The sequence below is a fragment of the Acomys russatus genome, chromosome 11 (assembly GCF_903995435.1).
Source record: "Acomys russatus chromosome 11, mAcoRus1.1, whole genome shotgun sequence".
Lineage (NCBI taxonomy): Eukaryota > Metazoa > Chordata > Mammalia > Rodentia > Muridae > Acomys > Acomys russatus.
The window spans coordinates 61,035,645-61,059,135 of NC_067147.1; the positions used below are offsets into that span (position 1 = coordinate 61,035,645).

Below are 23,491 nucleotides of genomic sequence, written 5' to 3' on the forward strand. Positions count from 1 at the left end.
CCATATTTAGCATATTTGGCAAGATCACCCTCCCCATTCTTCTCCACTCTGTAAATAGTTTAAAAAACAGAACAAAGTCTTTTGACACTTTTCAAAAATCACTGCGTTCAGTCCAACCTTGCCCAAAGGTTCCTGGGAGCAGGGAAGACAGGAGGCTACAGGGACTTATGCTCCACATTAAATACAGCAGAGATTTGCCTGAACAAGCTGACACCTAAGTGTTCAGGGTGAGGACATGGTGTCCTGCAAAATCCACTTCCCCACTGGCAGGCCTGGAGCCAGTAACCGCCACCAGTTCTGTTTGTTCTCTTACTAGGCCCCTTTGGCTCTTTCTTCTCACATGGGTAAACAAAAATAGACCAGCATGTTTATTTAAAAACAAAAACAAAAACAACAACAAACCACACACACACACACACACATCAAAAACCCTACTTCTTTAAACTATTAAAAATTAAGGATCACCACTACCAACAAAAACAATTAAAAAAAAAAATACAGATCCAGGGTTTCTTTTCTTTCAAAAAACAAAACAAAACAAAACAAAAAAACCACCTAACTCCAAAACCCAGTCTAAAGTAGCAGAAAGTCCCTCCGAGGTAGATATCTGAGTCAGACACTCTCGTCCACCGAGCGATTCTATTGGTTTAAGATGAGCTGCGTATGAGGTAATAGAGCCGTCTGGAGGGGCAGAAGGTGGGGGGGATGCATGGGGAGAGAGGGGGCGTTGGCCCAGGGCCTCTGTCCAGGAGCCCCCATTTTTGGCATCTCTGAGTCGGGCGGGGCTGACATCTCCAGATTCCAGAGTGTATGAGTGGGGTGGGGAAAGGGGAGGAGCCAGGACAAACAACAGTTGTAGGTCAGTGTAGATGTGAGAGACATCTGAGAAATAAGTATTTGTGTGTGAGAGGAAGGCAAGACGGAAAAAAGGGGACACCCCACTCTCCCTGCCATGTCGTCAGCACCCCAGCACTAAGTGTCTAGTTGGGGAGGGCACGGCCCCATTCGCCCTTCTCCGGTTTGTGCTTCTGTGGGGTTTGTCCTCCAGATGCCTGCCTCCTCTCCAAGAGATGCCTGGTGAGAGCCCTCAGCCCCGTGACCTTGAGGGGCAAGGTCAGTTGGAGGTGTCAGAGTGAACACTTCCTGGTCCCTCTGTCGGGGATGTCACTGAGGATGGGGTCACAGCCTCCTGCCAGCCGCCATTGGCCTGGTAAAACAGAGAGTGGAAGTCAGCAGGGCGTGGTGGTGCACGCCTTTAATCCCAGTACTCGGGAGGCAGAAGCAGGCAGATCGCTGTGAGTTTGAGGCCAGCCTGGTCTACAAAGTGAGTCCAGGACAGCCAAGGCTACAGAGAAACCCTGTCTCGAAAAACCAAAAAAAAAAAAAAAAAAGAGAGAGAGAGAGAGAGTGGAAGTCAGGGAACTGGAATCCCGCATGGGGGTCACGCTCCTCTTCTGCGAGAGCCAGGAGCTGGGGGTGGCAGGGCCCCTCCATCCACTCACCCGCATTTCTCGAGGACTGTATAGCTGGCCTCCTCCGAGGTTGTCCCCATAGCTCCCTGGCCCCATTGAGTGTCGTAGTGATTCCACCTGCAGGGCACAAAGAAAGGCAAGACGCATGGAAGCCTAAGACTAGGCAAGGCCTTGTAGGATGGGACCAGTGACGTAGCTGGGCAGGTAAAGCTGCTGTGGCGGAAGGCCGGCGGTCAGTCTGATGTCCTGACTCAACGTGTGTGCGGCAGCACATATACCCGCCTCCCCATCAAGCTTACAATAAAAGAGAAAAGAAGAGACGGGGGGTCCCGACCTGAGAGGCAGGGAAGGAATCTCCGTTGAGCCCGGGCATCCCCACAAACATGTCTCCGGATCCTGAGAGATTGAAAGACCCGCCAGAGCCTTGGGGGAGCAGAGAGAGAGAGAGAATTAGGAAAAGCACAGGGGGCCCGTTGGCTTCCAGTACACTAACTCTCTGCGTATGATGTGGATTACAGGCAAATTATCCACTGGACAGCAGTCCCACCCTCCGAACAGGCCACCCACTGGCGACCCACGCCGGGGGCCCTTGCCATCACCGCCCAGTCTCAGCCTGGCCTCTGTCACCCCTCAGTCCTCTGGGCTACCATCTTGCATAGACAGGAAATGGGAACAAAAGCAGGAAGCAGGCACAGCGGACAGCTAGAGTGGCAGCGGGCTCCACCTGCGGAGGAAGGGGGCGTCGGGGAGCTGGTGCGGCTGTGGCCCCCCTGGGCCACCGACACGGCGGTCTTCACAGCGTAGATGTTCGCTTCCTCTTGGAACTTCCCAATGTTTTTCTTGTAGCGAATTCGCTTGTTACCGAACCAGTTGGAAACCTGCAGTGTTGGGCAGGGAGGGTCAGGCAGAGCCCTTTCTCCAGGGCTCCCCTCCCCAAGTAATACCTGAGAACTTCTCCCAACCCCCGCCCCCCCCCCAGTACCTGAGAGACGGTGATGCCGCACTTCTTGGCGAGCTCCTCTTTGGCCTCCTCACTGGGGTAAGGGTTACTCAGGTGGGAGTAGAAATATTCGTTCAGGACCTCCGTGGCCTGCTTGCTGAAGTTCCTGCGCTTGCGCCTGGCGTCCAGGAACCGGGAGCGTAGGATCATGACAGCCTCACACGTGCTCTGCTTCAGCTGCATCTGGATGGCGCTGAACTTGCGGTGGATGATGCCCACCATGCGCTCCATCTCCTTGGGGGCCACGGGGCGGGTGCGGCTCTGCTCCCTCAGCAGGTTCATGACGTGGGTGGTGAACTCGTTGCACGCCTGTTGGAGCGGGTAGGCTGTTGTGAGGGACACCCCCCCGCCCCCACAACCCCCCCTGTGGCTTGGGACCTCTAAGAGTGTCGCGCCGCCTCGTCTGTCCCACACTAGGCCCCCTCACCTACCTGCTCATACTTTTCCAACTCTGAGTGGTAGATGTGACGGATCTGGGCAAGCTTGCTCCGATAGTCTGAGTGTTCGATGGAGTTGTCTGGGGACACGCCACCTCCGGAGGCTGCGGCGGCTGCAGCGGCTGCGGCGGAGCCCCCCCCTTTCTCGGGGCCAGCCACACCTTCTGCCAGAAGCATGTTGTCCAGGCGCATCAGCTGCGGGTCCACCGGCTCCTCCTCTTGGGAGCTCCGGATGCTAAGGCCTAGCAGGCAGGCCAGCACACTTAGGGAACCCCTCACCCAGTCACTGTCCCTCCTCCTGGTCTTCCCCTGCTCCCTTCTGAGCAGCCTCCCTGGGTTTCACTTTCCCCAGGGCTTCAGCTTGTCAGACCCTGAGCCCTGGAGTGGAGTTCCGTTCCCAGAAGGAAGAGTTCCAGAGGAAGGCACGTACCGGTTTTCTCCTTGATTTCACACAGGACACTAAACAGAGCAGGTTTCATTCGGTGACAGTTCAGGGCGTGTTTCCTTAGGAGGAACGGGAGGAGAAAAAGAGTTCAGGGGCCAAGAGAAATGAGAGGGGTGCCAGGGAAGGAGGTGTGGGCATAATCTGTGGAGGGGGACAGTAGAAACTGGGAGTGAGGCGGGGAGGTAGAGTGGAGTTGGAAGGGTAGTTCTTGAGATCAGCTGCCATAGCTCCGGGGAAGCGCTGGGCCACAGGAAGCAGAAGATGTGCAGGCTATGGGGCTAAAGTCACCATGGGCGGGCTGAGGCTGAGGGCCATGGTTCAAGCAAAAAGATGGAGAAAGGGTCTAGAGATGACTGAAGACCCAGCAGAGACTAACTAGGGAGGCTGCCAAGTCAGGGGACGAGGCCGAGAGGGAAGCGAGCGAGTTGCTGTGAGGCGGCAGGGCCCTGGACCGGGGTGCCTGCTTACTGGGAGTTGAGGACAGTGAAAGGCCGGGAGGGCTCCTGGAAGCCCCAAGCACGGTGGAGGGGAGTGTGTGGAGACCCTGGATCCGCAGCTCTGGCTGAGAACACTTCTAAGTCCGGGGCCAGGAGCTGGGCCGGTGTAGACTGCAGGGGTCATCAAAAGGTTAGGAGGGAGTTGAGACCACCTGGGGTCCCCTCTGTGGAGGTTTTAGGGCCTAGGGGCAAAGCAAGCTTTGAGAGAACACCAGAGCCAAGGAAAGAAAATAGTTGCAAGATCCAGAGAGGCGCCCTGGGGGAGGGGGGGCTTGCGGAGGACTCAGAGCTGTGAGCGGGGTCCCGGGGTGGGGGCACTCACTTGGCCTGGGCCTCGTCCAGGCTCTGGTCGGTGATGGTCATTATCTGTTGCAGAATGTCCCCGATGTCTTGCTTCCCCCGGCCTCCCGGGACCCCCCCACTTCCCCCACCGGGGTCTCCGCCACCGGGAGGCTCGCCAGGGCCCCCGGGCTCCCCACCCACCAGCCCCAGAGCACCCCGGCCCCCGCCCGGAGGGGGCGGCCCCAGCAGCCGCTCGTCCATAGCTGGGGGGGGCCCTGAGGCCCCCTCCCTGCTCGCCCCTCCCCCCGCCGGGTGACTTCCCCCCCCACCCAAACTCGCCGGGGCCGCTGCTCCCTCCGCCCCAACCCCGCCCGGCAACCCGCCTCCCGGCTCCCCTCCGGGGGTTCACCCCGGCACTGAAGGGGAGACCCGGGGTGCCGCCTGGCCACCCCCACAGGAGACCCCGGCCCCCGGCGGCGGAGAAAATGGAGCCGGAGAGAGAGAGAGAGAGGAGGCCCAAGCGGGGGTGTGTGTGCGAGAGGAGGGAGGAGGGAGAAGGGGGAGCGAGGGAGGCGGCTGGGGGAGGGGAGCGGGAGGAAGAGGAGGGGAGGAGAGGAGGAACGGGGAGGAGTCGGGGGCGGAGAGACGCAGGCCGGGTGGCGGCGGCGGCGGCGGCGGGTGGAGGCGGGGAGCGGCCCGGGGCAGACTAGGCTAGTCGAGCCGGCCCCGGGGTCGGGTGTCTCGGCCCCCTGGGTTCCGAGCCCATCGTCGGGGTGGGCGGACTCCGGCCGCTGGAATGCGTGCTCTCCGACAGCTCGGTTCATATTTCTTGTTCTAATGACTCCCCTCCCTGTTCGACTTAATTAAAATCGGGAGACTGGGGGCTGGGGGAGATGATTAGGGAGGTCTCCAGCCGCTGCTTAATGAGTCAGTAATTAACCAGCCAGGGAGGGGGGCTGGCCTCCGGCCAGATCGCGGAGAGCGGCTGCCCCAGGCCTCACCTGCCCACCTTGCACCCCTCACCTCTACCCCTCAGATAACAGTCTTCAGTCCGGGGGGGGGAATTGTATTTATTCATAGAACCAAAACATCAGACAGACTCAGCAGCAGGATGGGTGGGCGGGGCTAAGGGTCGCTTCACAGCCTCTGGGACCCTCAGCCTTCGGGCTGGGCGTGCTAGTGCCGGACAATTGTCTTAATCATTTTTTTTTCTTAGTGGGCAGGAAGGGACAGGCCTCAGCCCTCGGGCCCTGTTCAGTAGCTTGACAGTTCAGGATAGACTCCTAACTGTCTTGGGAGAGTTGTGTCCATCCTACCTTGCTTATCCTCTACGTTAGAGGACTCGCCCGAGTCCAGGGAAAGTGGGCGGTAAAGCCTGCACTACCAGCCGGGTCTTCAGTCTCTGGTACCCCTGGCGAGCAGGGTGGAAGGCATGCGGGGGGGTGGCCCAGCTTTGAGTCCCAGAGAGAAGGCACTAGTAGGGAACTCAGGTCTCAGCAGGTGTGTGGAGGGGGGCGGGATCTTTGCTCCTCCATTCGACCTCCTCCCTGAACTCTCAGCAGCAACTCCAGGAGCTCCTGTCCTCCCGGGGGAAGAGGCGGTTCAGACCGCTGGGCTTCCATCCGCTGGCACTGGAGATGTAGAGGGAGAAGGGTGGTGGGGTTGGGTAAGAGGGGCCAGGGTTGGTGTGGGTCAGATAGGAAATCTGTGATGGGGGCACTAGAGGCTGACCAAGGGACGTATGTTTAGGGAGGAAGAAGTTAGGGCTCAAACGGAAGGCCAGCTGGGAGACCTCGTTGCCTCCACCGGCGCATGTGGGGTGAGGGTGGTGTCCCTTACCTGGTGACTAAGGATGGTGCTGTAGAGCTGTTCTTTGTCCTCAAGAAGCCGAGGTTGGGTTGGGGCTACACTTGGGGTGGCCTTGGGGGTGTGGAAGGTGGCCCTCTGCTCCTCTATGCGGCGGGACTGGGCCTCAGCCACCAGGTCCAGAAGGAGCTCTGTCTGCAGGGAGAGCAGGGAGCCGGACCTGGGCCCCAGAGCTATGGGAGAGGAGGAAGGAGGGCTCAGACCCAGAGGCGGTGGGCTCTGGGTTAGGGACCAGCAGGGCGGCAGGTGTGATGGTTAAGAGGACCTGCACTGGGCTAGCCTGGGCGATGGGGTCAAGCTCTCCCAGGGTTGGTAGGGTACCTGTGTGGCGGGTTCCAGGAGGAGGAGGGGAGGGAGGAGCCGATCGCCAAGGCCGAGTGGCGGAGCTCACAGGGGGCCAGCCCTCCTGATCATCTTGCGGAGGACCCTGATGCCAAGACATGTCCATTTCAGTCAGGGGGTGTGTGGGTGGAGGGCTAGGCCGGAGACCCATTTCCCCTGTGTTTCTGTTCTTGTCTCCTGTGCCCGCCCATCACGGTCACCAGGTCTCTGCTCTAGGGTCCTCACATCTCCCTTCGGCAGGCAGCCTGTTGGCCTCCCCACCCGCAGCCAGCTCACCTGATCACCATCCTCTTCTTCCTGGGGTCTTTCAGCCTCCATCCCTGGACTTGGGGGTGGGGGAGAGACACTGACGGTGGAGGGGTGGCTGGAATTTGGGAGGAGGACCGGAACCTTGGGTTCCTGAGGGGACTGGGGGCTGGAAGGGGTGGGGGGTGAGCCGGGGGCTGGATGCCTGGGTACTGAGTAGGAAGCTGGGTTCCTGGTCAGGCCCCCCATGGGCCCCGCCCATCTCCGTCAACTTCCTCCATTCTCCTTTCCCACCCAAACAGCTTGTTGGACCTCTCTTGCCCCAGGGGAGGACAGAGACTGGGAAGCAGTCCAGCTGCAGGAGAGCAGCAGGCTCCTGACTGGGACAGAGTCCTGCTCTCTCATCTCCAGGGCCTCAGGAACCCCTCAGGCGGCCACACTGCTCCCTCCATCCCCACCTCCCCCTCAGCTCCTCTCTGTCAACACCGGAACTAGCCATAACACAGGAAGTGGTTTCACTCTTTGGGATCCCCCTCCCCCAAACTAGGTTCCTTCCCTCCCTAAGACTGATCCTTCAGCGGGGTTTGGCTCTTCTCACCTCTCTTGACTTACTGGGTCAAGGAAAGGCATGGTTCTAGAGGGGAGCCGACTTGGACCCAGGATGCATTGCTCTCAGAGGCATGCGTCTGCCCTAAGTCTGGCCCAGCACACAGTAAGCAGTCAGACGGTTATCACTGCCCTCGAGCCTTATGGTGAAGGATATGAGAGTGCAGGCACAGAGCGTGGGAGAATGCTCCCTGGCTGCCGAGCCGGTAGAGACAAGGGTCAGGGGAAGAGTCGCCTAGGGCCATCAGAGTGGAACACAGAACCTGGGCCTTTGATGAGAGCAGGACAGACGTCTGGGGGTCTTCAAATCGCTGTCCTGAAGTTAGGGCCGTATGAAGTGGGGTGAAGAGAGCCCTACAATATTATGTGAATGAAATATTTGTGCCTGGACTTGTAAAAGAATGGGCAACGTAAAAAAAAAAAAAAGAAAAGAAAAAGAAAAAGAAAAAAAGAATGGGCAACGTAGACTGCAGTGACTTTTACCTCAGAGAATCAATAAGGGCTAATTGTAGTGCGGCACTTGGCACTTTGTGAATACTCTATAAATGGTGGGTGATCTCCCAGAATGCCTCCTGGAGGCACACCACAGGCCTGATAGTGTTGAGGTAAGCTGTGTGGCTGACTTATAAACAGTTCAAAAGCCCTTAGGAAGCTCCCATTATAACTAAAAGCCCTTGGATGAGGGACATCGTGCATGTCACCTTGTATATTTTTTTACTATCAGAGATTCTTGCAGATGGCACCCCAGACGGACTGGGATCTCCAATTGTTTGCCCTTAATTTAGATTAAAAGCCCCCTACCTATATGAACGACCCTAGAGTACTAAATTCCTGAAACACTATGCGCTCTTTCCATCTCTCTCTCACCCTCCAGTCCCTGAGACAAATAAAGTAACACTTCAAATCAGCTTTATTATTCATGAGTTTGGGGTTCTTGTGGGGGAGGCAGAGGGAAGGCAAGGGTCATCAGCTGGAGGGGGCCACTCGTTACCTTTCACCGTCCACACACCCCAGCACGTAGTAAGCGCTGAATAAATATTTGCCAGATAACTGGCACTTTGGGAGACCATGCACGAGAAACATTCTTTTTTTGGTTGGTTTTGGCTTTTTGAGACAGGGTTTCTCTGTGTAGCCCTGCCTTTCCTGGAGTCGCTTTGTAGACCAGGCTGGCCTTGAACTTACAGAGATCCGCCTGCCCCTGCCTCCGGAGTGCGGGGGGGGGGGGGGGTTGTTAAAGGCGTGTGCGCCACCACCACCCGGCGTGAGAAACATTCTACACTCAATTTGCCCACAGTTCTTGATTCCTGTTTAGGGATTCTCAAAATCCGTTCTGCCCTCTTGCAGCTGCACTATTTTCCAGGAAAAAGCACGGCATCCTACACACCGCGCTGTACACACTCTCCGGGGAAGACAAGCGGGCATAATGCTTATTTTGGCCTTACAAGTCTGGAGTCTTCCACCAGACCACGTGCCACTTCCGTCCCTCCACGGAGCCGCCTAGCTTTGATTCCTTCCACCCGAGTTTAAGGGCACCTCTTGTTGGGCCGGGAAACCCCACGCAACTTGAGGGGATCCGCGTTCTGGGGACGGGGTCAGGCTGGGAGGCGGGATCGGCGCACCACGGGCGGAGCCGCAGGCCTCCAGGGCCACCCAGTCGCGAGGCCGGTCGCCCTGGGACGCCCCGGCCCCGCGCCGCCCACGGGAGCCCGCGGAGAACCTGCGGCCGCGCAAGGAAGGGCCCCCGGAGCTGGCCGACCGGCTCCGGCTGCGCGCGTACGCCGCGGCCCCGCGCGCGCCCAGGTCCACGGACCGGGCGCGAGCTTGCAGGCAGGCCCCGCCCCCCCCGCGCGGGCGCGCTCCCGCCGACTGCGTGCGGCAGCGCGGCGCGGCCCCGCCCCCCGACGCGGCGCGCGCGCGGGCCTCGGGCACGGGCGGCCCCGCCCCCTCCAGCAGCGTCAGGAGGTCCCAGTGGCTGCGCTGGCGGGCCACGTCTCCCGGGGCCATCCCGGCCTGGTCCCGCAGCCCTCGGGACGCCCCGAGCTCCAGCAGCAGCCGCGCCACTTCCACGGCACCTTCGCGCGCCGCCAGGAACAGCGGCGTCTGCTCCTGCGGGGCGGAGACCCGGAAGCCCGGGGGCGGGGCTGTCAGAGTCCCCGCCCACCGGCTGCCCTCCCGCCAGACGCTGGGCCCCGCCCCCTCCGAGCTTGCTGGGTTCCCATGCTTTTTAGCTTGTTGTGTGGGGAGGCTGCTGGCGTGCGCTCACCCTGCTGTCCTGGGCATCTTTATCAGCTCCAGCCTGGAGGAGGCAGCGGGCGGCTCGGGCGTTGTTCACAGCGGCGGCCCAGTGCAGTGCGGTTTTCCCTAGGGGATGACGTGGGAGCCGGTTACTCCGCAATTGGGGGTCCAGACGCCTAGTTTCAGTTTCCCACGGGCTCTGTCCTTGGGTTTGGGGTGGCATGGGGGGTGGGGGAAGAGGAAGGGAGAGCTCCTTGGGTTCGTCAGAGGCGGGAAGCGTTGCCCTGGCAACCGACAGTCGGCCGCAAGCGTTGCCCTGGTGACGTCATGGGCGCCCGAGTGGGACAATGGGTATTGTTCTGGGTCGGTGGGACCCGGGCATTTTCATCCCTTTCCCGCCGATACTTCCACCGGTTTCCCGGACTGGGGCAAGATGTGTAGTTGACGGTGATGGGGAAACTAGCTCTCCATACTGCCACAGCGCAGGAGCTACGCTTGTACTTTGTTTGAACCTTACCTCACTCCCGCTTTGCCCACCGTCCCCATCCATACCCCTTTTATCTCTGGCTCCCACATCTGCGCGCGCTGCGATCAGTTCTTCAACCAGGTCCTCCACGGCCAGTCTGGCAGCCAGCATCAGAGGTGTAGTCCCGTCGTCTGTGCGCGCGTCCACAGCAGTCCGCCTGCTGGCCAACAGGAGCTGGGGAGACAGAAGGGCCTGTGACCCCTGGGCTAGGTCAGGCCCCTCTCAGAGATCTGTGTGCCGCCACCTCCCCAGAGCTGGGATTGCAGGCCCTGCAGCCCTGCCGCCAGTCGCTGCCTGCCACCTTCATCTTTCAGGTGTCAGTCTCAGTTTCCTCCTTGTCAAACACCACAGAAGGCCTCTCCATTTTTCTTGTAAGGTTACTCTTACTTCCTTTAGAGACCCCGGTGTGTGCTGACCTGGCAGACCTCCCGAGCGTCAGCAGCCACGGCTGTGTGAAGTGGGGTGCGCCCTGCCCGGTCGGGCTGGTTGGGGTTGGCTCCAGCCTCCAGGAGGCGGCGGGCAGCAGTTGGCCGAGAGAACCGGGCAGCCAGGTGCAGCGGGGCCTCTCCAGTGCCCACAGCGTGAGCCTGCGGCCAGGCCCCTCTGTCCAGCAGTGGCTCCCAGGCTTCAGGACTTCCCAGCCACGGGCCCTGTACAGTGGTGGGTGGCACTGCCCCACAGAAGACCGCTGACATCAGGGGTGTCACCCCATCTGTGGGAGAATCGCAGCCGTCTCAGCCAAACTCTGACTTTTGGGGGTGGGGTGGGGCTTGAGACAGGTCTCACTATGTAGCCCTGACTGTCCTGGAACTCACTAGAGCAGGCTGTCTCGGCTCTCCTAAAACCTTCCTGCTAGGACTAAAGGCATGTGCCACTATGCCAGCCAAGCTTTGGTTCTTGATTTAGTGTGTGTGTGTGTGTGTCTGTTTGTCTGTCTTTCGACAGGGTTTCTCTGTGTAGCCCTGGCTGTCCTGGAACTCACTCTGTAGACCAGGCTGGCCTCCAACTCAGAGCTCTGTGTAGAGGAATGTTGACTGAGAACATGGCTGCTCTGGCGAGAGATCTCATCAAGACCTTCTAGGTCTGTGTGATCCGGCTGGAATACAGACACGCATAATCCAGGAGACAGAGGCAAGCCGATGAGTTCAAGGCCAGCCTGGTGTAGAGTGAGTTCCAGGTAAAGAAAAGCTTAGGTCCAGGCATATGGTTACACACCTTTAATGCCAAACAAGGGAGGTAAAGTTAGTTTGTAGAAGGAAGCACCCATGTTTGAAAGTGATGTCTAATTGAGTGGCAGAATAAGTGACAAATCAGAGAAGATTTGACAGACTAGGACACACCCAGCTCTCGAGGGCAGGGCGGGGCGGGGGGTGGGTGGGAGGCAGTTTTGCTAGGAGAGCAGCAGAAAGACAGGTTGCAGAGAAGGAACAAGCCAGACACAGGTGACGACAGAACGAACCAGAGGACGAGAAGGATGCAGGGGATCAGAGCAGATTGCTAGAGTTAGTTCCAGGCCAAGCAGAGCAATTCAGGGGCCAAGAGCAAAGCCAGATTAAACAAATCAGCTGGGAGAGGAGTTTGAGCCAGAACAGCTGAGATGAACCAGCCGGCCCAGAGCTCAGAAAGAACAGGAAAGGGTGAGGTCACTAAGCAGTAAGTCCCAGAGGCTGGAACATTCTGGGCCTAGGTTAGATTGTACCGAGGCTCAAAGCTTCCAGGACTAGGCCTAGGTTCCAGGACTAGGCCTACGTTAGCAGAAGGAGGCAGTAAACCTCCAAGACAACACTTTTTTTTTTTTTCTCGAGACAGGGTTTCTCTGTGTAGCCTTGGCCATCCTGGACTCACTTTGTAGACCAGGCTGGCCTCGAACTCACAGCGATCCACCTGCCTCTGCCTCCCGAGCACTTGAAATGATCAAATAAAGGTTCCTTTTACAGATCTGCCTGCCTCTGCCTCCCAGCACTGGGACTAAAGGTGTGCGCCACCAAGTCAGGCTCTTGAGTTAGCTCCAGTTTTCTCGTCAGTAACAGGACAGGAAGGCTTTGACTCTCAAAGGTTCTCAGGCTTGAACCTGAGCCACACTGGTCTAGAGGGTTGCTTATGTTCCTCAGCACCTCAGCTGGCCGGGAGTTTGACTCACAGATCCCCAGACGGCTCTGTTCTGTCTGGGGTCCCTGCTCCCATAGTCACACTTCTGAGTGCTCCCGTTTGGACACTAATAGGCTTTGGTCTAGGTTGGTTGGGTACCAGGTCCACAGGAGTCCACGTCCGGAACCTCCACTTCACACTCCTGTGGAGGTGTCAACATGGCGACCTGGGGGAGTTCTCCACAGCCGCTGCTCAGTGGCCAGAGCTGGCACTTGGTGCCCGAGGCCGGTTCTTCAGCCTTGGGGTGACAGCAAGGGACAGCTGAGGTGCCTCTCCATCGGCATCTCTGCACCATTCCCATCCCAGCGGCGTCACCTGGCTCACCTCCTCTTCCTCAGGGCCTGGGCACATGGCCACTCCGTCCTCATCCACTTGTGCCTCTGGCTTCAGCACCCTGGATGGGTGTGGAGGTTACACGGGTTAGCACATCCACACTTCCGCAGTAGAACTTCATAGCACGTCAGCCACTCCCTTCCCTCAGTTCCAGGCCTGCAGAAGTCTCACTTGAGACCGATGCTGTCCTCGCCCAGGGGGGGCCTCCGCCTGTGGGGTGCCTGCTGTGTCCGAGGCCTCCGAATGAAACCAGGGGGCAGCCACAGGGCCCCGTGCTCTTGCCGCCGCCGTCGCCTCCTGATGAGCTGGAGGACAAGAAGAGCCCCAAGGCCCAGGAGAAGCACCCCGACTACTGGTGAACACAGGACAAGCCAGGGGAGCTGGTCAGCAGGGGTCCCTGGTGGGAGAAAGACAGCCAGTGGTGTAGCCTGCCTCAGTTTCCTCACCTGTCACACAGCTTAAACGTGTCAATGATAAAAGGCTTAGAGGAGAGCCCGCGGGGTATGTTATGACGAGTTTCTATTCTTTCATTTTTGGAGGGGGGGTTCAAGACAAGGTTTCTCTGTGTAGCCTTGGCTGTCCTGGACTAACTTTGTAGACCAGGCTGGCCTCGAGCTTACAGCGATCCACCTGCCTCTGCCTCCCGAGTGCTAGGATTAAAGGCATGCACCACCAGCGCCCGCGAGTTTCTATTCTTTTATAGGCTGGGACGGGACCCAAGGTTGGTTGTAGAAGTATGCTAGAGGTTAGTACAAAGTTTGAGCTCTACCAGAGATGGCATGAGCAAAAGGTCAACGGAAGTGGTGGGGGTCACCTACTGGTCCCTGCTTGAGGGTGAGCAGCCAGCAAGGGCCCAGGAAGGAGGGACTCCAAGGCTCCCACTGCGGCCATCGCTGCGAGGAAGCGTAGCAGGAGCCCAGAGTCCCAGGGGCAGCGGGATGCAGGGAGGTCTGGACCACAGCGGGACAGATCCACTCCCATCACCACCACAAACCTGTGGGGAAGGAAGGCACTTCAGCGACCTCTGTCCAGTCCCTGCTCCTGTTGTCCTGCTCATGTTGACCCCTCCCCTCCTCCGTCTCTTGCTCACCCAGCACCAAGGGAGTCTGTCTCCTTGCCCAGGGGCTGGGTGTGAGGGGCTCGTCTTTCCCAGGAAGAGGGATCCCGAGTTCCACTCAGCTCCTCCTTAGCGCGGCTCCCAGGATAAGGGAACACCATGTTCCTGCCATCACTGTCCTTCCTCACCCAGAGCCCGACCCTCAGAGTCAGGGACAGTACTCGCGCCAGGGCCAGCAGCTGCTGATCCAACGCTGGGGGACTCAGCACCACCAGCAGGGCCAGGGAGGCCCCCCACTCTGAGTCTCCCTCTGCTGGCCTGCAGTCACCCCCATCCCAGCCACACTCAGCGCTGTCGCACCCCTTTTCACAGTGTCCATTGTGGAAGTGATCTTGGCAGTACTGGTCGTAGGCTGGGCTGTGGGCAGAGGAGAGGGCACTCAGGGTTCCCCTCAGATCTCACCCTCTTCACAGAGATTACTGCCACCCTACTGCCTCTGGTTGCTAAGGATGGTGGCCAAGCACCCTGGTGTCTGCTGATTCTGTCCATGTCCCTCTCCCAGCAAGAGGGTCCCAAACCCTTTCTCTTGGGGGTGTGGTTGCCATGGGAGGTATTCTATGGTAGAAGGGCTGAGGCCTGAGGCCTTAGAGCTCTCAGGAGTCAGACAAAGGCCACGCCCCTCAGTGTCTGTCACTCCATTCTTCTGGCTCGGAACCGGGGAGTCTTACATAGATAGCATGGAAACTTCCTGGAGCCCAATGCTGGTCATCCCCTGGCTCCCCACCTCCACCCCCATGCCACCCCTCATTCCCCGGCTCCCGGCTCACTCACTTGCAGGTTGGAGGGATTTCACAGTCAAAGCCATCAAACAGACACTCCTCAGAGTCACATTGCGGGTGGCACCGCCCATCCCGAAAAAGAAGCCAGCACTGGGAGTTGGGGGGACAGCCCTTCCAGGGGTCAGGGACCCCCAGGGAGCAGTCCCCTCCATCCCAGTTCCCCCCTGGGCCACTGCAGCCAGCATCACAGGCCCCATCGCCACCTCGGTTCTCACACCCATTTGCCCCTGGCCTCTGACACCGGGGCCCTGGGGAGTCAGGGGGGCAGGAACACCGAAAGCTGGGGTTGCCCAGCCCAGGGGTCTCAGAGCAGCTGCCGTTGTGCAGGCAGGGTGAAGGGGGCCCGCAACCTTGTGGAGCTGGAGGTGTCAGACAGTCAGGGCCCCCGAAGCCACTGAGGCAGGCACAGAGGGGTGGGGAGCCTGGCTTAGGGGAGGGCAGACACAGGCCTCCGTGGTGACAATGATGGGTGCCGCAGGAAGGGACTCGGTGGCTGCAGGTGGGGCCTTCAAAACCCTGTGGCAGAGAGAAGAGAGGACGCAAAAGGACCTCACGTTATTCTTCCCAGAAGCACACTGGGACAACATGGCACGGAGGGGTCTAGACTGTCGTGTGTGTATACATATGTAAAAGAGACCTCAGAGAGTGTCAAGTCAGCTGTGAAGGCTGCTGCAGCGCCGGCCCCTGCTCACCCCGCACACTGGCATACTGCAGTTGGGGGCAGTGGGTGAAGTGGGGCTATGCAGTCATGCGCGGGGTTTCAGGGTACAAGTCGGAGATTAACCCCCTGGTGCGGTTGACAGCTCACTGTGTCATTTTGATCCTTGGTGATGGGTCACATGCTCTCCCTTCCCAGGGTAAACAGGAAGAAGGCAGACTTGGAGGAAATGTATGATTACTATCATGATTCTCATGCTTGGCTCTTGAGTGGATGAGGAAGAAAGGTATAACCTGTTGTCACAAGCCAAGGCTTCTGCCAGCTTCCTGCTCCTGAGCTCCTCACCCACACAGAGTAACTCAAAGATCTTGTCCAAAGCTGTTCTGGGAAGGGTTGGTTTTTTTGCTTTTTTCGAGACAGGGTTTCTCTGTGTAGCCTTGGATGTTATGGACTCACTTTGTAGACCAGGCTGGCCTCGAACTCACAGTGATCTACCTGCCTCTGCCTCCTGAGTGCTTGGATTAAAGGCGTGCACCACCACACCCGGCCCTCTGGCTGTTTCTGAGAGCCGCTCACAAGGGTGAGCGTAGGCCCTCGCCAGCAGTTTTGACTCAAGGTTCTGGCTTTGCCGATGTTCTCATCAGTGTCGGGAGGTAGAGAAATGGCTGTTGCAGCACTTACCTGTGGGCAGCGGCAAGTGAAGCCAGGGGCCGGTCCCGTTGTGACCTCACAGGACCCTCCATTGGAGCAAGGCTGGCTCTGGCAGAGGTCTGTCTCCACCTCACACCGCTGGCCTGTGTTGGGGGTGAGATTGGAGGGGACACACGGCTTCTCTCATGACTTACTCCTGACAGTTGGTTCAGCACACAGTGTGTGAGCAAGAGGATGCTGAGGACTTCTCTGGGGAGAGGTGTAGGGCAGAGGGTGAGGAGACGTGGCTGTCTGTTGGGAAGGGACCACCTGGGTTTTCCTGGTCTTAGACGTGGCCCAGAGACTCCAGTCCTTACCTGTGTACCCAGGCAGACACTGGCAGAAGAAGGCACTGGCTAAAGAGTGGCAGGCTGCAGTGCCTGTGGGGTGACAAGGCTGGTCGAGACACTCGTCCACGTCCCCCTCACAGCGCAGCCCCACAAAGCCTGGAGGGCAGGCACAGTGGAAACCTCCAGGTGTCGGGGTGCAGGTTCCCTCGTTGTGGCAGGGCTGGGATTGACAAGCGTTCTGTACTTTTGAGCAGTTCTGTCCTTCGTAGCCCGGGGCACACTGGAGGTACAGGAGCCAGTAGGTGAGCAGAGCTCAGGGTGGCCTGCTACCCTTCCACACCGCAGCAGCTGAACTCCTCACCCATTACAGGGCAGACAATTGTTCAACAAGAGAGCTTAGTCCTTAGCCCCAAACAATATGACCAGTTAGCATTGCCTCATTCTGGGAAACACCTCTCTCCCTACCCAGCTTACCCTCCGGCCTTTCCCTATATGTTATACATTGATTCGTAGGCAGCCGGCAATTACCCACTTGTGTCATGCATGCACTTGTGTGTGTGCTTGCATGGTGTGGCACGGTCTGCCCCTCTGCCTTTTGTTTGAGACAGGGCTGGGAACTTTGCCACTTAGGCCAGGCTTTTCCTGTCGTCTCTGCCTCGAAGGCCCTGGGATGACAGGCGTGAGCTATCAGGATCTGAACTCAGGTCTTCAGGCTTGTGGGGCGGGTGCTTTCTGACTAAGCCGTGCCCCAGCCAGCCAGGTGGTACAGATAAGGGGAAGATTAAAGTTCATCCCTGTTTCTCTGAGGCTTAACCAGGAGAGAGGGATGGCTGGTGTTGATTGTGTAATCTGTGTGCATAACCTTAACCCATCCCCTTAAAGCCTGCAAAGAAATACTCATCTCAAGTCGTCCTCCCTCCACAAATAATGAGCCAGTCCGTAGAAAGGTGAAGGGACTTTTGCAAGTCACATAAGCCCTGTCAGACGGATCAAAGGAAGACTGGCTCTGCCCACAGGCACACTGTGGCTTCTGTGGGAGTCAGGGAGAACCCAGAGGGTAGCCCAGAGAGCCGCAGGAATGTGTGGAGGTCCAGAAGCCTTTGGAGGAGGGACTTTCATGAGGACTCACAGAGACTCACTAATGAGGACTCACTTGTGTTCGTGAGGGTTAGGTGTGGTGCCGCGATGCATAGCTAAATGGGTAGAGTGTTGGCCTAGGTTGCGCATGGTCCTGGGTTCCATCCCCAGAACTGTCTAAAGTAGGTGTGGGGGTGGGTGTATACCTACAACTCCGGCTCTGACTAGGTGGAGGCAGGAGAGTTCAAGGTTGTCCAAAGTAACATAGTGAGCTCAGGGCCAGCCTGGGCTATGCAACACCTTGCCTCAGAAAGAAAGGAAGGAATAAGAAAAGGGTGGAGAGAGCTGGAGAGATGGCTCAGCTGTTAAGAACACAAAAGCAGCTAGGAGAAGGCAGAGACAGGTGGAGCTCTGTGAGTTCGAGGCCAGGCTACAAAGAGAAACACTGTACCAAAAAACAAAAACAAACAAAAAAACAAAACCAAACCATGGGGCTAGAGAGATGGTTCAGAGGTTAGGAGCACTGACTGCTCTTCCAAAGGTCATGAGTTCAATTCCCAGCAATCACATGGTGGCTCACAACTGTCTATAATGAGATCTGGTGCCATCTTCTGGCCTGAAGGCAGAATACTGTATACATAATAAATAAATCTAAAAAAACCAAAACCAACCAAACAAAAACCCAAAACAAATAAACAAACAACAACAACAAAAAAGCATAAAGGCAAGCTGGCCTGTGGTGGCGCACACCTTTAATCCTAACACTCAAGAGGCAGAGGCAGGTGGATCTCTGTGAGCTCGAGGCCAGCCTGGTCTACAAGTGAGTTCCAGGACAGCCAAGGCTACACAGAGAAACCCTATCTCCAAACAACAAACAAAACAATAAAACCACAAAACCACATACTGCTTTGACAGAGGGCCTAAGTTCAGTTCCTGGCACCCACATAGGTTAATGCACAACGGCCTGTAACTGCAGCTCCAAGGACGTTGGGTGCCTCTGGCTTTGGTAGGCACCAGCGTTATGCACACACCCACACATGGATAGTCACACACGTAATTGAAAATAAAAAGTTGGAGATGGGGACTACAAAGCTAGGGATAGGCTAGGAGAACACAAGAGATGGCTCAGCAGGTAAGAACACTGGCTGCTCTTTCAGAGGACCCAAGTTCAGTTCTCAGCACCCACATGTCAGCTCACAACTGTATGTAGCTCCAAGATCTGACATCCTCACACAGGCGCGCATGCAGGCAGGCAAAACACCAATGCACATAAAAATAAATTATATAAAAAGTTGTGGGTTTTTGTTGTTGCTTTTTTTGTTTTGTTTTGTTTTGGTTTTTGGTTTTTGAGACAGGGTTTCACTGTGTAGCCTTGGCTGTCCTGGATTCATTTTGTAGACCAGGAAAAGTTGTGTTTCTGCACACGGGATTTAGGCTGGTTGTACTTTAATCCCAGCATTTCCTCTTCTGGATAGTGACCTGGACCACTGAGGAGAAGCCCTCCCTAGCTCAGACAAAAATGGAACAGGTGCAGTGGAAGAGGCAGAACAGCAGTGGGGCGGCCAGGGCGGGGTATGGGGGGAGAGGCTCAAAGGCTGAGACACAGTGGGGGACAGGTGGGATGATGCCTACTGCAGGGCCGTGGGAGAAGTTGGCATCCCGGACGAGGATGTTAATCAGGGAGGGGGGGGGTCAGCTTCCTCTTGGCAGTGGGGTAAAGGCTGAACCAGGGCAAGGACAAACGTGGAGGAAGAGATGGTAGGAGTTCGATGTAGGTATCCAGGTCGGAAGGAGAGCAAGGGGAAAGACAAGAGGTGGGTGGCCTGACTTAGTGGGTGGTTGGATGCCTGGGTTAAAGAGAGGCCTGGGTAAACTAGGTTCTTACCGGCCTCCTCCTGTTGTGTTGTCTCATCTCTACTCCCCTGGAGCTCTTACCTGGCAGAGGTAGCCGGTGGGCTGAGCCACACAGGTGGCCCCCTGCTGGCAAGGCTGGGACTCGCAGGGATTCACAGCAGCCTCACACAGCCTGCCTTGGAATCCAGGGGGGCACAGGCAGAAGTAGGAGGAGCCCCTGTCCACACAGAGGCCTCCGTTCTGGCACAGGGCAGAGACCGCTATGCCTGGGAAGGCAGACAGACAGACAGACAGACAGGGAGGGAGGGAGGGGTGCATCTAAGTTGCGTGGAAGGATGCTCAGGCCCCTTGACACAGAGTCCCATCCCATTACAGGCAGGTGAGACGTCAGTGCCCTTGGGTTATATTGGTTCAGTCCAGGGGCATTTTGACCACGGTAGAACTGGGTGGCTCCAGGTGAGGCATGCCCTGGTGGTTGTGTTAAACCTGAGTCTTGTCTGGGCCGTTGGTATTGACTATATAGCAGAGTGGGGCTGAATTGTAGAACCAATCAGTATAGTTTCTCTTGGTTGTTTTGGCTTTGACACAAGGTGCGTGCCTGCTCTGAGGGTTGGGACAAAGGAGGACCCTGTTCTCCTCCCCTCCCCTCCCCGTCCCACCCCTCTCACTGCCCCCAGCCCAACCCCCACCACCCCGGGCCTGGGCCTGGTACCTTGGCTCACGGCAGCCTTCTGGCAGGTCAAGGGGAGGTCACACAGGGGGCCTGTCCATCCCTGGAGACACAGGCACTGGAAGGACGGGCCACTTTGGAGGCATCGGGCAGTGTGCGGACAGGGCTTCTGGGCACACAAGTCTATCAGAGTCTGAGAGTTGGGAGAAGCTATGAGAAGGGGAAAGCCCTCAGCCTCTGGGACCTAGAGATGAGCCTCTACCAACTGTAGCTCCCTCAAGATGGCTACTAAGATGGCTTGTTCAGAAATGACCCGAGCTGACTTCTGTCATCACATTTCGGGATCAGAAATTCATTCTGCTCTGTGTGTGTGTGTGTGTGTGTGTGTGTGTGAGAGAGAGAGAGAGAGAGAGAGAGACAGAGAGAGAGAGAGAGAGAGAGAGAGAGAGAGACAGAGACAGAGACAGAGACAGAGAAAGTCTCATCTCCCCCAGGATGGTCTCAAACTTGCCGTGTAGCTCAGGCTGCCCTTGAACTCCTGATCTCTCTGCCTCTGCTTCCTGAGTGTTGGGATTACAGCTGTGTACAGCTGCTCGCACCATGCTTCCCTTGTTTTCCACCCCACACCCACGTGAGATGCTAACCCCTGGGCATCCGTCCGTCTGTCCCTTCATGTGGACATCTGTCCCCAGGACCCCCTACTCCAGCCTCTCCCACTTGACAAGTCTGTCTTATTGTGTCTCACCTGGCAGCTGCTTCCTGTATAGCCAGGGTTGCAGAGACAGCGAGCACCCTGAGGTGTGTCTTGGCAGGTTGCCTTGTTCCTGCAGGGGCTGGACAAGACAGAGGTGACATGGCAGGAAGAAGGTCTGGGAGATGGGGCAAATGCAGGGTAACAAGTATGGTTGTGGGGAGATGGAAGGCTGGCTGGGTGGGGGAGGGGCAGCCAGAGCAGGGATGGCACAGAGCTCAAGGAACCGGAGAGGCGGGGGGGGGGGGGGGGCTGAGGGTGCCTTTGCTCCTCTTGTGTGTGGGGGGGTCTCACACCATGCTCACCTGTCCACACAGCTGGGTTTGATCTTTTCCTCACAGCGCAGCCCCTGGAAGCCAGTGGCGCAGAGGCAGAAGAACGTGCCCGGCTTGTTCACACAGGTACCCCCATTGAGGCATGAGGCTGGGGAAAGGAGTCCATGAGGGGCTGGGTTCCATGCCTGTGATCTAGCCCGTGACTTGGTCACATGCGACACAGAGGATGTGTACCTCCCAGCAATAAAAGTTACTGTTACTCACATGGTGGGGTTGTGTGTGTGCCACAATGGGCACATGGAAGTGAGAGGTCAATTTTGGGGGGGAGGTCGGTTCTCTTCTACAGCGGGGGTCCTGGGGGCTGAACTTTAGTCTTTAGGCTTGGCAGCAAGGGCTGGACCCTCTGAGCCATTTCTCAACCTCTAATCTAGGTGACCTGGGCATATAAGCCAAGGATGACCTTGAACTCCTAACCCTCTGCTTCTGTCTCCAGAAGGAGAGCTGGGGTTACAGGTGAGCACCACCATATGGTATAGAATGTTGATTCTAAGTCTTCCTGGAAGCTAGGCATGCCCTCTGCAACTGAATCCCCAGCCCCCAGGTAAAATTCCAAGGCAATGTCACACCCTGGGACCAGCCCCTGTCACCTACTCTGGTTAGGACCCAGGACTCACCAGCCACACAGTGGTCGACCACAGTCTGGCAGCGGGAGCCGGTGTGGCTTGGCAGGCAGTTGCAGAAATAGCCATCAGGACTGGTGCTGCAGGAGCCACCATTGAGACAGGGCTCTGAGTGACAGACTGTTACCTCCTCGCCACAGGTCAGCCCTGAGGGAACAGGTGAGCTCTGAAAATGTAAGGTTCTCCCCCCCCCCCCACTCCCTTCTTGCTTAATGCTTTCCATTTTCTTCCTCACTCCATCCTATAATCCCCTGTCCCATCCAACTTCTCCCTTCTACCTCCCAAGAGCCACCTGTGCCCCTCCCCCCTCCGCAACCCACACTTTCCCCCACAGAGCTCACAGCCACACTTGGGCTTGTGGGGCTATAGGCTGGAGCTTATATGGTATAGGCAGAGACTCACCCATGTAGCCTGTGGGGCAGGTGCAGCTGTAGCCAGACGGTTGTGGGTGGCAGGTCCCCCCGTGGGCACAGGGCGAGGAGATGCAGTCCCCAAGCTCTGTCTCGCATCCTGGCCCAGTCCAGCCCACATCACACACACACAAGGATCTGATCATAAAGACAAAGGAAAGAAAGAGTCTGTTTCTTTCCCTCCCTGCTTAAGAGAGAAGAGGACGTTGGATCCTCTGACTTGGAGGTACAGATGGTGTGAGCCACCATGTAGATTATGGGAATCAAACCCCCGCCCTCTACAAGAGCAGTCAGTGCTCTTAACCACAGAGCCATGTCTTCAGCCCCACTCCATTTTATTTTTTAAAGGGGTCTCAGCTGGACATGGTGGCACATGTGTTTAGTTCCAGCACTTGGGAGGCAGAAACATGCAGATCTCTGTGAGTTTGAGCCAAAAAGAAAAAGAAAAAGAAAGAATGAAAGAAAAAAAAGGGGGGGGGGAAGGGTTTTTTTTTTTAGGTAGTCTAGTCTGGCTTCCAAATTACTGTGTATCTGTGGATGAGGCACTCTACCAACTGACCTCCCCACCCTTCCTCCTCCTCCTCCTCTCTCTTTTCCCTTCTCCCATCACTTTCTCTCCAGGGTCTCCTATAATCCAGGCTAGCCTCCAAAAATCACTCTATAGCCGAGTGTGGCATTGGCTGTGGACCCATCCGCCTTTGCGTGGGTTACAGGCATGTGCTAACACAGGTGGCTCGCTCTGTGTTGGGATGCCCAGTAGAAGTTTATGTAAGGAGAGACCAAGCAGCCCTGGTGTTCACACTCTTCCCTCTGCTCTGACCCTCCAGTCCTCTGCCACCGTCATGATGCCCAGGCTTTCCCCTCCTTAGGCGCCACTCCTCAGCCGTGCCCTCTTCCTCACTTTCCCAAGGAAGTGTGCCATCTCCTTCCTGTTGCCGTTGGTCACTCCACCCCCATCCGCCCCCCCCCACCCCCCCATCCGCCCATGCTGTCTGTCTTGGCCGGGGCTGATGGGGAGGAGGGCAGGACAGAAGGCTGGACGGTGTTACCTCTGGCAGTGGCCGTGGTGGCAGGTGCAGTTGTCCTTGGCAGGGACACAGCCGGGGCTTCCGTCAGGGCAAAGGCAGCGGTCTCTGTCTTCCTGATCTCGGCACTGGCGCTCACGCTCATGTTGGCACAGGTTGGGGGTGCACAAGGGAACTTCACAAAGCTGGCCTGTGGATAGGGGTTTGGGGGGATGAGTCTGAGAGGAAAAAAAGTCCCTTTATGTCCCGAAGGGTCAAGGGCCACCTCCCAGGTGTGACTTTCTCGTTGTCCACGCACCTGTCCTCTCTTTGGTCTCTACTGATTTAGGGATACTGTCTTTCCTACGGCCTTGGCCTGTTTCTCCCAGGGCTCTGGGTCTCCAGAAGCTCCCCGGGTGAAGCTGTTTCCCTTCCAGCCTTTGTGTGGGTCACTCTCTCCCTCTCAGCACGCTGCCTGGTTTGTTTTGCCCTGCCCTGCTCTTGGGGTCAGCTCTGCCCACACCTCCTCATCAAAGCCTCTCATTCTCAGTCGCAGTTGGGTGGTGGTGTATGCTCCCACAGAGAGACACGGGGCTCATAATTGCAAAGTTCTGGCAACAGTAAAACTTTCCTAACACACGACGACCAAAAACTAATTCACAATGAAGCACAGCATGAGTCTGAGATGTTTCTGGCAGCGCTGGCCTGTGTCTTATCATAAACACACAGGATACCCACTTTGTCCTGCATGCATCACCACGCAGAAAAGCTGCCCAAACACCTGGCTGGCTCAGACTGGAG

The 23,491-nt window shown here is 57.3% G+C and overlaps 3 protein-coding genes across 3 annotated transcripts in view; all 3 read right to left on the reverse strand.

The window, feature by feature from the left end:
- Positions 1-929: 929 nt before the first annotated feature.
- Positions 930-4,394, reverse strand: Pbx2 (PBX homeobox 2). The gene is made up of 8 exons (XM_051153573.1): positions 4,174-4,394; positions 3,340-3,413; positions 2,904-3,151; positions 2,455-2,781; positions 2,197-2,350; positions 1,807-1,895; positions 1,503-1,589; positions 930-1,207 (listed from the first exon to the last, which is right to left on the reverse strand). The coding sequence occupies exons 1-8, from the start codon at positions 4,392-4,394 to the stop codon at positions 1,115-1,117; spliced, it is 1,293 nt and encodes a 430-aa protein (XP_051009530.1). The 3' UTR covers positions 930-1,114.
- Positions 4,395-5,532: 1,138 nt separating this feature from the next.
- Positions 5,533-7,345, reverse strand: Gpsm3 (G protein signaling modulator 3). The gene is made up of 4 exons (XM_051153561.1): positions 6,618-7,345; positions 6,321-6,426; positions 5,973-6,172; positions 5,533-5,764 (listed from the first exon to the last, which is right to left on the reverse strand). The coding sequence occupies exons 1-4, from the start codon at positions 6,834-6,836 to the stop codon at positions 5,627-5,629; spliced, it is 663 nt and encodes a 220-aa protein (XP_051009518.1). The 5' UTR covers positions 6,837-7,345; the 3' UTR covers positions 5,533-5,626.
- A 1,277-nt stretch (positions 7,346-8,622) lies between these two features.
- The window catches only part of Notch4 (notch receptor 4), a 24,738-nt gene continuing 9,869 nt past the window's right edge, over positions 8,623-23,491 (reverse strand). The window contains exons 12-30 of the mRNA XM_051153567.1: positions 22,736-22,901; positions 21,679-21,824; positions 21,244-21,423; positions 20,627-20,744; positions 20,316-20,403; positions 19,613-19,763; positions 18,982-19,166; positions 15,997-16,249; positions 15,671-15,783; positions 14,324-14,847; positions 13,526-13,909; positions 13,254-13,429; positions 12,607-12,832; positions 12,427-12,496; positions 12,202-12,340; positions 10,371-10,666; positions 9,981-10,128; positions 9,457-9,554; positions 8,623-9,299 (exon numbers count right to left, since the gene is read on the reverse strand). Coding sequence (XP_051009524.1) covers positions 8,691-9,299; positions 9,457-9,554; positions 9,981-10,128; positions 10,371-10,666; positions 12,202-12,340; positions 12,427-12,496; positions 12,607-12,832; positions 13,254-13,429; positions 13,526-13,909; positions 14,324-14,847; positions 15,671-15,783; positions 15,997-16,249; positions 18,982-19,166; positions 19,613-19,763; positions 20,316-20,403; positions 20,627-20,744; positions 21,244-21,423; positions 21,679-21,824; positions 22,736-22,901 — 4,070 coding nt within the window. The 3' untranslated portion in view covers positions 8,623-8,690. The remainder of the gene's footprint in view (positions 9,300-9,456; positions 9,555-9,980; positions 10,129-10,370; positions 10,667-12,201; positions 12,341-12,426; positions 12,497-12,606; positions 12,833-13,253; positions 13,430-13,525; positions 13,910-14,323; positions 14,848-15,670; positions 15,784-15,996; positions 16,250-18,981; positions 19,167-19,612; positions 19,764-20,315; positions 20,404-20,626; positions 20,745-21,243; positions 21,424-21,678; positions 21,825-22,735; positions 22,902-23,491) is intronic.